Consider the following 13,445-nt stretch of genomic DNA (forward strand, 5'->3'; position numbering starts at 1 on the left):
GCACGCTCTCTCTCCTCTCTCTGCGCTCTCCTCTCTCTGCGCACGCTCTCTCCTCTCTCTGCGCACGCTCTCCTCTCTCTGCACTCTCCTCTCTCTGCGCACGCTCTTTCCTCTCTCTGCACACGCTCTCTCTCCTCTCTGTGCACTCTCCTCTCTCTGTTCATACTCTCTCCTCTCTCTGCGCACGCTCTCTCCTCTCTCTGTGCACTCTCCTCTCTGCGCATGCTCTCTCCTCTCTCTCTCATGCGATCTCTCAGCCCCGTTCTCTCTCCTCTCTCTGCGCACGCTCTCTCCTCTCTTTGCGCAAACTCTCTCCTCTCTCTATGCGCTCTCCTCTCTCTGCGCATGCTCTCTCCTCTCTCTCTCATGCGATCTCTCAGCCCCCTGTTCTCTCTCCTCCATCAGGAATCCCTCTTGGAGGAGAACCCCGAGAAGGCTTTTTATGGCTCAGACGATGATGATGATGACGACGGTGGCAAAGAGGACAAGTCCGAGCCATCCTCCCAGGTGAAGCGGAAGCCATACATCATGGATCCCGATCACCGTCTCCTTCTCCGCAACACCAAACCGCTCCTGCAGAGCCGAAATGCTGCCGTAAGGGAGTGGGGAGATCGGGGGGGGGGACCCACCTGTAACCCTCCCCAAGTATAACCAGGACGGGTCACACCGCAGGGTGTGGGGACATCGGGGTGACACCCGCCTGTAATCCTCCCAAGTATAACCAGGACGGGTCACCCCGCAGGGTGTGGGGGACATCGGGGTGACACCCGCCTGTAACCCTCCCCAAGTATAACCAGGACGGATCACCCCCGCAGGGTGTGGGGACATTGGGGTGACACCCACATGTAACCCTCCCCAAGTATAATCAGGACGGGTCACCCCACAGGGTGAGAAGACATCGGGGTGACACCCACCTGTAACCCTCCCAAGTATAACCAGGACGGGTCACACCGCAGGGTGTGGGGACATCGGGGTGACACCCACCTGTAACCCTCCCAAGTATAACCAGGACGGGTCACCCCACAGTGTGTTGGGACATCGGGGTGACACACTTCAGTGACCCTCCAGGGCGGGTGGCCCCACAGAGTTTGGGGACCCCAGGGTGACACCCCCTCCTGTCTCCCACAGGTGGTCATGGCTGTGGCACAACTTTATTTCCACCTTGCTCCGAAAGCCGAGGTCGGGGTGATCGCGAAGGCGCTGGTGAGATTACTGCGCAGCCACAGGTGGGGATCGCTTTATCTGTATGCTATGCTATATAATCTGGGCGGGGGGAGTGGGTGCGATATATAATCGGGGGGGGGGGGGGGTAGGTTGATGTGATATATAATTGGGGGGGAAGTGGATGCGATATATAATCGGGAGGGGGGTAGGTTGATGTGATATATAATCGGGGGGGTAGGTTGATGTGATATATAATCGGGGGTAGGTTGATGTGATATATAATCGGGGGTAGGTTGATGTGATATATAATCGGGGGGGGGGGTAGGTTGATGTGATATATAATCGGGGGGTAGGTTGATGTGATATATAATCGGGGGTAGGTTGATGTGATATATAATCGGGGGGGTAGGTTGATGTGATATATAATCGGGGGGTAGGTTGATGTGATATATAATCGGGGGTAGGTTGATGTGATATATAATCGGGGGGTAGGTTGATGTGATATATAATCGGGGGTAGGTTGATGTGATATATAATCGGGAGGGGGTAGGTTGATGTGATATATAATTGGGGGGGGTAAGTTGATGTGATATATAATCGGGGGTAGGTTGATGTGATATATAATCGGGGGTGTTAGGTTGATGTGATATATAATCGGGGGGGTAGGTTGATGTGATATATAATTGGGAGAGGTAGGTTGATGTGATATATAATTGGGGGGGGAAGTGGATGCGATATATAATTGGGAGAGGTAGGTTGATGTGATATATAATCGGGGGGTAGGTTGATGTGATATATAATCGGGGGGTAGGTTGATGTGATATATAATCGGGGGTAGGTTGATGTGATATATAATCGGGGGGGGGTAGGTTGATGTGATATATAATCGGGGGGTAGGTTGATGTGATATATAATCGGGGGGTAGGTTGATGTGATATATAATCGGGGGTAGGTTGATGTGATATATAATCGGGAGGGGGTAGGTTGATGTGATATATAATTGGGGGGGGTAAGTTGATGTGATATATAATCGGGGGTAGGTTGATGTGATATATAATTGGGGGGGGTAGGTTGATGTGATATATAATTGAGGGGGTAGGTTGATGTGATATATAATTGGGGGGGGGGGTAGGTTGATGTGATATATAATTGGGGGGGGTAGGTTGATGTGATATATAATCGGGAGGGGGGTAGGTTGATGTGATATATAATCGGGAGGGGGGTGGGTTGATGTGATATATAATCGGGAGGGGGGTGGCTTGATGTGATATATAATCGGGAGGGGGGTAGGTTGATGTGATATATAATTGGGGGGAGGGGGTGGGTTGATGTGATATATAATTGGGAGGGGGGTAGGTTGATGTGATATATAATTGGGGGGAGGGGGGTAGGTTGATGTGATATATAATCGGGAGGGGGGTAGGTTGATGTGATATATAATTGGGGGGAGGGGGTGGGTTGATGTGATATATAATCGGGAGGGGGTAGGTTGATGTGATATATAATCGGGGGGGGTAGGTTGATGTGATATATAATCGGGGGTAGGTTGATGTGATATATAATCGGGGGGTAGGTTGATGTGATATATAATCAGGGGGGGTAGATTGATGTGATATATAATCGGGGGGTAGGTTGATGTGATATATATTGGGAGGGGGGGAAGTTGATGTGATATATAATCGGAGGGGGGGAAGTTGATGTGATATATAATCGGGGGGGAAGTTGATGTGATATATAATCGGGAGGGGGGGAAGTTGATGTGATATATAATCGGGGGGGTAGGTTGATGTGATATATAATCAGGGGGGGTAGATTGATGTGATATATAATCGGGGGGTAGGTTGATGTGATATATAATTGGAGGGGGGGAAGTTGATGTGATATATAATCGGGAGGGGGGGGAAGTTGATGTGATATATAATCGGGGGGGAAGTTGATGTGATATATAATCGGGAGGGGGGGGGAAGTTGATGTGATATATAATCGGGGGGGTAGGTTGATGTGATATATAATCGGGGGGGGTAGGTTGATGTGATATATAATTGGGGGGGTAGGTTGATGTGATATATAATCGGGAGGGGAGGAAGTTGATGTGATATATATTTGGGGGGGGTAGGTTGATGTGATATATAATTGGGGGGGGTAGGTTGATGTGATATATAATTGGGGGGGGGTAGGTTGATGTGATATATAATCGGGAGGGGGGGGTAGGTTGATGTGATATATAATTGGGGGGGGGAGTTGATGTGATATATAATTGGGGGGGGGGGTAGGTTGATGTGATATATAATCGTGGCTATCTTTATAAGGTCTCCTTGGCCGCAGAGGATGGGCTTGTAAGTGTATTGAATCAGTTGCCTTTTATATAACTCTCTCATCCTTCTCTCTCCCCCCCTCTCCTTCCCTCTCCTCCCTCCCCCTCACCTTCCTTCTCTCCTTTTCTCTCCCCCTCTCCTCTCCCCCCACTCTCCTTCTCTCCCCAATCTCCTTCGTTTCCCCCTATCTTTCCCCCTTCCCTTCTCTTCTTCCTTCTCCCCCTCTCCTTCCGTCTCCCCTCTCCTTTCCTTCCTCTCCCCCTCTCCTTTCCTTCCCTCTTCCCCATCCTTTCCTTCCCCCTCTCCTTCCCTTCCCCCCCTCTCCTTTCCTCTCTCCATCACCTTCTCTCCCCCCTCTCCCATTCACTTCCCCTCTCCCTTTCCCTCCGCCTCTCCTCCCTTCCCTGCTCCCCTCTCCTTCTTTCCCTCTCCACACTTCCCCCTCCTTTCCTCCCCACCTTCTCCTCTCCCCCCCTTCCGTCTCCCTCCTATCAGCGAGGTGCAATTCGTGGTACTTCAGAACGTGGCCACGATGTCCATCAAGAGAAGGGTAAGATTCCTCCCACTGCCAAGGCCACGGATCTCATATCCCCCCCCCTCCCCTCTCAGCTGCACGTATTAACACTTTATATATGTGACAGCTTCTCTCATATCCCCTCTCCCTTCTCTTTTCATGTTGGGGTTCTTCAGTCTTTGGGGTACGTTTTTATGAAACGCTCTCGGGATCGGGTCGCCATTATCTTCTGTATCTGTTTGCGCTTGTTTGTCCTTATTTGGTATTGGCCATTCCTTTTGTCATTTATTTTAGCGGTTCCCAAACTTATTACACTGCTCCCCCTGCTAGAAAATCTTTGTTCCCTGAACCCCTAATTAATCAATCTTATCGCCGACTCGTCAGACTGTCGCTCACAACGGTGACCGATCCCAGGCAGTATGGTGTCCTGAGCTCGTGGGGAACACACACTTAATAATCCCTCAAACTGCCCCTCAGTGTGTGCAGGCAGAAATGGGGGCATCGCTGTCAGTCACTGCTGGGGCTTCCAAAGTCACGCCCCACAATGCCTTGCTGCTGTAGATGCAAAGCATTGTGGGAAGCTTGTGCTGTGAGTGACAGCTATACCACCCACGCTAAGGTGCAGTTTGGGGCCTTCCGAAGTGCGCAGACCCCACACTGGCTCAGGACCCCCTATTCTGCCTGGGAGCCCCCATTGCAGATCGGAGACCCCTGACCCCCAGCTGGGAATCACTGGAATATGTTGACCCTTTATAAAAACGATGAACCCATTTGAACTCTCCCTTACTCGCTGATTATCAAACCACCGTCCCGATGTTTCCCCTCTCAGGGAATGTTTGAGCCGTACCTGAAAAGCTTCTACATCCGATCCACGGACCCCACCCAGATCAAAATACTCAAGGTGATTCTGCGTATTTGTGTTTCATAGTCCTGCTTATATGGAGCAACCCATTGTGCAAAGATAATACAAATCATCTATCACCTGATACTGAAGGACTCACTGCAACTGGATAACACGGATACTTATTATATGTTACAATATTACGTTGGGCAAAGAGGTCCCAAAGATCAGACGTTCTAATCAGTTGGGAGTCGCAGAGACAGAAGGAGTATCCCTCCTAGGGGCAAAGTGTACTAATGGCAGTGACAGGGTTAAGGGGTCAGTCCCTCCTAGGGGCAAAGTGTACTAATGGCAGTGATAGGGTTAAGGGGTCAGTCCCTCCTAGGCGCAAAGTGTACTAATGGCAGTGACAGGGTTAAGGGGTCAGTCCCTCCTATGATTTTATTTGTGAACCGCACGTGTTATTCCCCCGAGTGCTACCGCAAAGCCATGTAATATACATTATGAAGATGCAGGTCCCTCTCGTACTGAACGGGGTCATCTTGGGATAGGGAGGTGGGTGGATATTATAGGATTTGTAGAGCTCAATTTAACAGAATTTAGAGAGAGAAACCAATGTGACTATAGTCCCAAGTGCCCTATATCCCCCTGTAAACCCCCTTCCAACATGTGGGAGCACACCTGAGATGCCTAACATACCTGAGATACCTAACACACCTGAGATACCTAACACACCTGAGATACCTAACACACCTGAGATACCATGAGGTAGTATATTCCTTAACACTGCGTTCCTGTGCTTTGAAGATACCCGTTAGCACCTAATGAGATGTTTATTTAAGTAAATACCTTGTTAAGTCAATAACGGATCTTTGTGGATTTGCGCCTAAATCCAACTCCCTTTCTTTCCGTCCTCTAGCTGGAAGTCCTGACAAATCTCGCTAACGAGACGAACATTTCCACCATCCTACGGGAATTCCAGGTAACTCCGGGGCGGGGATATTCCCACTAACTCTGGGGCGGATATTCCAGGTAACTCAGGGGGGTGGAATATTCCAGGTAACCATGGGGCGGGATATTCCAGGTAACTCTGGGGCAGGATATTCCAGGTAACTCTGGGGTGGGATATTCCAGGTAACTCTGGGGCGGGATATTCCAGGTAACTCTGGGGCGGATATTCCCAGTAACTCTGGGGCGGATATTCCAGGTAACTCAGGGGGGTGGAATATTCCAGGTAACTCTGGGGCGGGGATATTCCAGGTAACTATGGGGCGGGATATTCCAGGTAACTGGGGCGGGATATTCCAGGTAACTCTGGGGCGGGGATATTTCAGGTAACTCTGGGGCGGGGATATTCCAGGTAACTCTGGGGTGGGGATATTCCAGGTAACTCTGGGGCGGATATTCTAGGTAACTCAGGGGGGTGGAATATTCCAGGTAACTCTGGGGCGGGGATATTCCAGGTAACTCTGGGGCGGGGATATTCCAGGTAACTATGGGGCGGGATATTCCAGGTAACTCTGGGGTGGGATATTCCAGGTAACTCTGGGGCGGGATATTCCAGGTAACTCTGGGGCGGGGATATTCCAGGTAACTCTGGGGCGGGATATTCCAGGTAACTCTGGGGCGGGGATATTCCAGGTAACTCTGGGGCGGGGATATTCCAGGTAACTCTGGGGCAGATATTACAGGTAACTCCGGGGCAGGATATTACAGGTAACTCCGGGGCGGGGATATTCCACGTAACTCCGGGCGGGGATATTCCACGTAACTCCGGGGCGGGGATATTCCAGGTAACTCTGGGGCGGGGATATTCCAGGTAACTCTGGGGCGGATATTCCAGGTAACTCTGGTTCGGGAATATTCCAGGTAACTCCGGGTAGGGATATTCCAGGTAACTCTGGGGCGGGATATTCCAGGTAACTCCGGGGCGGGGATATTCCAGGTAACTCTGGGACGGGATATTTCTGGTAACTCTGGTGCGGGATATTCTAGGTAACTCCTGGGGGGGGGGGGGAGATTCCAGGTAACTCCTGGGTGGGATTTTGAAGGTACCTCTCAGGGGCGGGAATATTCTAGGTATCTCTGGTTCTGGGATATAAAAGGTAAGTCTGGGGCGGGATATTCCATGAATCTCTAGTTCAGGGATATTCCAAGAAACTCTGTGGCGGGATATTGCAGGCAACTCTGGGGCATCCTGGATATTCCCAGAAAATCTTGCGCGGGATATTCCCGGTAACTCCAGGAGCGAGAATATTCCAGGTAACTCTGGGGCGGGATATTCTAGGTAACTCTGGGGCGGGGATATTCCAGGTAACTCTGGGGCGGGATATTCCAGGTGACTCTGGGGCAGGGATATTCCAGGTAACTCTGGGGCGGGGATATTCCAGGTAACTCCTGGGGCGGGATATTCCCAGTAACTCTCGGGCGGGATATTCCAGGTAACTCTGGGGCGGGATATTCCAGGTAACTCCAGGAGCAAGAATATTACAGGTAACTCTGGGGCGGGGATATTCCCAGTAATTCTGGGGCGGGATATTCCAGGTAACTGGGGTAGGGATATTTCAGGTAACTCTGGGGTGGGATATTCCCAGTAACTCTGGGGCGGGATATTCCAGGTAACTCTGGGGCGGGATATTTCTGGTAACTCCGGTGCGGGATATTCCAGGTAACTCCTGGGGGGGATATTCCAGGTAACTCTGGTGCGGGATATTCCAGGTAACTCTGGGGCGGGATATTCCAGGTAACTCCGGGCGGGGATATTCCAAGTAACTCTGGGGCGGGGATATTCCAAGTAACTCTGGGGCGGATATTCCAGGTAACTCTGGGGCGGGAATATTCCAGGTAACTCCGGGTGGGGACATTCCAGGTAACTCCGGGGCGGGGATATTCCAGGTAACTCTGGGACGGGATATTTCTGGTAACTCTGGTGCGGGATATTCTAGGTAACTCCTGAGGGGGGGAGATTCCAGGTAACTCTGGGGTGGGATTTTGAAGGTACCTCTGGGGCGGGGATATTCCAGGTAACTCTGGGGCGGGATATTCCAGGTAACTCTGGGGCGGGGATATTCCAGGTAACTCTGGGGCGGGGATATTCCAGGTAACTCCTGGGGCGGGATATTCCCAGTAACTCTCGGGCGGGATATTCCAGGTAACTCTGGGGCGGGATATTCCAGGTAACTCCAGGAGCAAGAATATTACAGGTAACTCTGGGGCGGGGATATTCCCAGTAATTCTGGGGCGGGGATATTCCCAGTAATTCTGGGGCGGGATATTCCAGGTAACTGGGGTAGGGATATTTCAGGTAACTCTGGGGTGGGATATTTCTGGTAACTCCGGTGCGGGATATTCCAGGTAACTCCGGGGCGGGATATTCCAAGTAACTCCGGTGCGGGATATTCCAGGTAACTCCTGGGGGGGATATTCCAGGTAACTCTGGGGCGGGGATATTCCAAGTAACTCTGGGGCGGATATTCCAGGTAACTCTGGGGCGGGAATATTCCAGGTAACTCCGGGTGGGGATATTCCAGGTAACTCCGGGGCGGGGATATTCCAGGTAACTCTGGGACGGGATATTGCTGGTAACTCTGGTGCGGGAGATTCCAGGTAACTCCTGGGTGGGATTTTGAAGGTACCTCTCTGGGGCGGGAATATTCTAGGTATCTCTGGTTCTGGGATATACAAGGTAAATCTGGGGCGGGATATTCCATGAATCTCTAGTTCAGGGATATTCCAAGAAACTCTGTGGCGGGATATTGCAGGCAACTCTGGGGCATCCTGGATATTCACAGAAAATCTTGCGTGGTATATTCCCGGTAACTCTAGGGCGGGATATTCCCGGTAACTCCAGGAGCGAGAATATTCCAGGTAACTCTGGGGCGGGATATTCCAGGTAACTCTGGGGCGGGGATATTCCAGGTAACTCTGGGGCGGGGATATTCCAGGTAACTCCTGGGGCGGGATATTCCCAGTAACTCTTGGGCGGGATATTCCCAGTAACTCTTGGGCGGGATATTCCAGGTAACTCTGGGGCGGGATATTCCAGGTAACTCCAGGAGCAAGAATATTACAGGTAACTCTGGGGCGGGGATATTCCCAGTAATTCTGGGGCGGGATATTCCAGGTAACTGGGGTAGGGATATTTCAGGTAACTCTGGGGTGGGATATTCCCAGTAACTCTGGGGCGGGATATTCCAGGTAACTCTGGGGCGGGATATTTCTGGTAACTCCGGTGCGGGATATTCCAGGTAACTCCGGGGCGGGATATTCCAAGTAACTCCGGTGCGGGATATTCCAGGTAACTCTGGGGCGGGGATATTTCAGGTAACTCTGGGGCGGGGATATTCCAGGTAACTCCGGGGCGGGGATATTCCAGGTAACTCCGGGGCGGGGATATTCCAGGTAACTCTGGGGCGGGGATATTCCAGGTAACTCCGGGGCGGGGATATTCCAGGTAACTCCGGGGCGGGATATTCCAAGTAACTCCGGTGCGGGATATTCCAGGTAACTCCTGGGGGGGATATTCCAGGTAACTCTGGTGCGGGATATTCCAGGTAACTCTGGGGTGGGATATTCCAGGTAACTCCGGGCGGGGATATTCCAAGTAACTCTGGGGCGGGGATATTCCAAGTAACTCTGGGGCGGATATTCCAGGTAACTCTGGGGCGGGAATATTCCAGGTAACTCCGGGTGGGGATATTCCAGGTAACTCCGGGGCGGGGATATTCCAGGTAACTCTGGGACGGGATATTTCTGGTAACTCTGGTGCGGGATATTCTAGGTAACTCCTGGGGGGGGAGATTCCAGGTAACTCCTGGGTGGGATTTTGAAAGTACCTCTCAGGGGCGGGAATATTCTAGGTATCTCTGGTTCTGGGATATAAAAGGTAAGTCTGGGGCGGGATATTCCATGAATCTCTAGTTCAGGGATATTCCAAGAAACTCTGTGGCGGGATATTGCAGGCAACTCTGGGGCATCCTGGATCTTCCCAGAAAATCTTGCGCGGGATATTCCCAGTAACTCCAGGAGCGAGAATATTCCAGGTAACTCTGGGGCGGGATATTCTAGGTAACTCTGGGGCGGGGATATTCCAGGTAACTCTGGGGCGGGATATTCCAGGTAACTCTGGGGCGGGATATTCCAGGTAACTCTGGGGCGGGGATATTCCAGGTAACTCTGGGGCGGGATATTCCAGGTAACTCTGGGGCGGGGATATTCCAGGTAACTCTGGGGCGGGGATATTCCAGGTAACTCCTGGGGCGGGATATTCCCAGTAACTCTCGGGCGGGATATTCCAGGTAACTCTGGGGCGGGATATTCCAGGTAACTCCAGGAGCAAGAATATTACAGGTAACTCTGGGGCGGGGATATTCCCAGTAATTCTGGGACGGGATATTCCAGGTAACTGGGGTAGGGATATTTCAGGTAACTCTGGGGTGGGATATTCCCAGTAACTCTGGGGCGGGATATTTCTGGTAACTCCGGTGCGGGATATTTCTGGTAACTCCGGTGCAGGATATTCCAGGTAACTCCGGGGCGGGATATTCCAAGTAACTCCGGTGCGGGATATTCCAGGTAACTCTGGGGCGGGGATATTCCAGGTAACTCCAGGGCGGGGATATTCCAGGTAACTTCGGGGCGGGGATATTCCAGGTAACTCCGGGGCGGGGATATTCTAGGTAACTCCGGGGCGGGGATATTCCAGGTAACTCCGGGGCGGGATATTCCAGGTAACTCCGGGGCGGGATATTCCAGGTAACTCCGGGGCGGGGATATTCCAGGTAACTCCGGGGCGGGGATATTCCAGGTAACTCCGGGGCGGGGATATTCCAGGTAACTCCGGGGCGGGGATATTCCAGGTAACTCCGGGGTGGAAATATTCCAGGTAACTCCGGGGCGGGGATATTCCAGGTAACTCCGGGGCGGGGATATTCCAAGTAACTCCGGGGCGGGGATATTCCAGGTAACTCTGGGGCGGGGATATTCCAGGTAACTCCGGGGCGGGGATATTCCAGGTAACTCTGGGGCGGGGATATTCCAGGTAACTCCGGGCGGGATATTCCAAGTAACTCCGGGGCGGGAATATTCCAAGTAACTCCGGGGCGGGGATATTCCAGGTAACTCCGGGGCGGGGATATTCCAGGTAACTCCGGGGCGGGGATATTCCAGGTAACTCCGGGGCGGGATATTCCAAGTAACTCTGGGGCAGGATATTCCAGGTAACTCCGGGGCAAGAATTTCCAGGCAACATCTTCCAGGGTAATAAACTTTTCTGGGTAACAATTTGCATCACACGTAGGAAATTTGATGCAGACAACAGCAGAAAATACAACTGTATTTCCGTGGATTCGTTGATGATTTACCCCAGTGTTTTATCCAGAGTCTTTCCAATTGGGTCTCTGATGTCACAGGACAGACCCCATGTAACTTTTAACCTCTCCCACTATCCAGACCTACATCCGGAGTATGGACAAGGACTTTGTCGCTGCCACCATCCAGGCCATCGGGCGATGTGCAACAAACATCGGCAAAGTCCGTGACACCTGCCTGAATGGTCTCGTTCAGCTCCTGTCAAACCGTGACGGTAAGAGAGATGCCGCTCCACGTGATGATGTTAGTGGCGCTCCGGATTCTGACCCCTGCATCGTGTCTCCCGTAGAACTGGTGGTTGCCGAGTCGGTGGTGGTGATAAAGAAACTTCTACAGATGCAACCGGCACAGCTCAGCGAGATTATCAAACACATGGCCAAACTGAGCGATAATATCCAGGTACTGACTCCGGCTACTCAGGTACTGACCCCGGTTACCCAGGTACTGACACCTAATAACAGGTATTGACCGCTAATACCCTGTTACTGACCCCTGCTACCCAGGTACTGACCCCTGCTACCCAGGTACTGACTCCGGCTACCCAGGTACTGACCCCGGTTACCCAGGTACTGACACCTAATACCAGGTATTGACCGCTAATACCCTGTTACTGACCCTGATACCCAGGTACTGACCCCGGCTACCCAGGTACTGACCCCTACTACCCAGGTACTGACCCTTGCTACCCAGGTACTGACCCCTACTACCCAGGTACTGACCCCTGCTACCCAGGTACTGACTCCGGCTACTCAGGTACTGACCCCGGTTACCCAGGTACTGACACCTAATACCAGGTATTGACCGCTAATACCCAGTTACTGACCCCTGATACCCAGGTACTGACCCCGGCTACCCAGGTACTGACCCCTGCTACCCAGGTACTGACCCCTGCTACCCAGGTACTGACCCTTGCTACCCAGGTACTGACCCTTGCTACCCAGGTACTGACCCTTGCTACCCAGGTACTGACCCTTACTACACAGGTACTGACCCTTGCTACACAGGTACTGACCCCGGTTACCCAGGTACTGACACCTAATACCAGGTATTGACCGCTAATACCCAGTTACTGACCCCGGATACCCAGGTACTGACCCCGGCTACCCAGGTACTGACCCCTACTACCCAGGTACTGACCCCTGCTACCCAGGTACTGACCCTTGCTACCCAGGTACTGACCCTTGCTACACAGGTACTGACCCCTGCTACCCAGGTACTGACCCTTGCTACACAGGTACTGACCCCTGCTACCCAGGTACTGACCCCTGCTACCCAGGTACTGACCCCTGCTACCCAGGTACTGACCCTTGCTACCCAGGTACTGACCCTTGCTACCCAGGTACTGACCCTTGCTACCCAGGTACTGACCCTTGCTACCCAGGTACTGACCCTTGCTATCCAGGTACTGAACCTTGCTACCCAGGTTCTGACCCCTGCTACTCAGGTTCTGACCCCTGCTACTCAGGTTCTGACCCCTGCTACCCAGGTACTGACCCATGATACCCAGGTACTGTCCTCTGATACCCAGGTAGTGACCCTGGCTATGTGAAAAAGGAAACTTATCTAATAGTGGCGCTCTATATAAAAATACTAGCTATACATATAATCGTAGTGATAATAATAATCAAAAAGTGATACTTATGCAAACACATAAAACAGGTGCTGCTATGACCCGGTGAGGATTGCTCTGTCAGTCCTCGTGTTGAGAAGTAGGGATGAATCTCCGGGAAGCGCAGGGATATGTGAAAACAAAAATGTATATAGATAGTGCAATATTGATGTGACAAATTAAATAAATTGGCTGATCTAATGCAGATGTACTCAAAAGTGTGAGAAGGTTTAAAGGCACATAAAGGTATCTTTCCCAGAGTATGGATGTCACACTGTATTCAGGAAATCAATCTCAGCCCCATATAGAATCCAAGAGACCTTAGAAAAGAAGACTGGACATAGCGCAGACTGTATACCAAGAATTTATAAAAGGTAAGTGAAAGGTATTACACTCACATGATTTCAAAAGTTTAAAAGCATTTCGATCACACGCAGTGGATCTCAGCAGCCGGATAGATGGTGTATCTGGTTCCCCTCCTTCCGTGGCGTGCGTGTCACTGGTTTGCGTTCCAGCTGCACAGGAAGTGATGTCATCGGCTTCCAGGGGTTCCGGCCAGTAGTACAAACGTCACTCTACGCGTTTCATCTCATCGATTTCATCAGGAGTTGGAACGCAAACCAGTGACACGCA

The 13,445-nt window shown here is 51.6% G+C and overlaps 1 protein-coding gene across 5 annotated transcripts in view; it reads left to right on the forward strand.

Moving 5' to 3' along the window:
- The window catches only part of AP3B2 (adaptor related protein complex 3 subunit beta 2), a 125,164-nt gene that overhangs the window by 89,736 nt on the left and 21,983 nt on the right, over positions 1-13,445 (forward strand). For all 5 annotated transcript variants that reach the window (XM_075575930.1, XM_075575931.1, XM_075575928.1 and 2 more), the window contains 7 exons: positions 406-594; positions 1,129-1,226; positions 3,975-4,029; positions 4,823-4,894; positions 5,754-5,816; positions 11,285-11,417; positions 11,493-11,602. In XM_075575930.1, the coding sequence (XP_075432045.1) occupies positions 406-594; positions 1,129-1,226; positions 3,975-4,029; positions 4,823-4,894; positions 5,754-5,816; positions 11,285-11,417; positions 11,493-11,602 (720 nt within the window). The remainder of the gene's footprint in view (positions 1-405; positions 595-1,128; positions 1,227-3,974; positions 4,030-4,822; positions 4,895-5,753; positions 5,817-11,284; positions 11,418-11,492; positions 11,603-13,445) is intronic.

The sequence above is a fragment of the Ascaphus truei genome, chromosome 18 (genome assembly GCF_040206685.1).
Source record: "Ascaphus truei isolate aAscTru1 chromosome 18, aAscTru1.hap1, whole genome shotgun sequence".
NCBI classification, from domain to species: domain Eukaryota; kingdom Metazoa; phylum Chordata; class Amphibia; order Anura; family Ascaphidae; genus Ascaphus; species Ascaphus truei.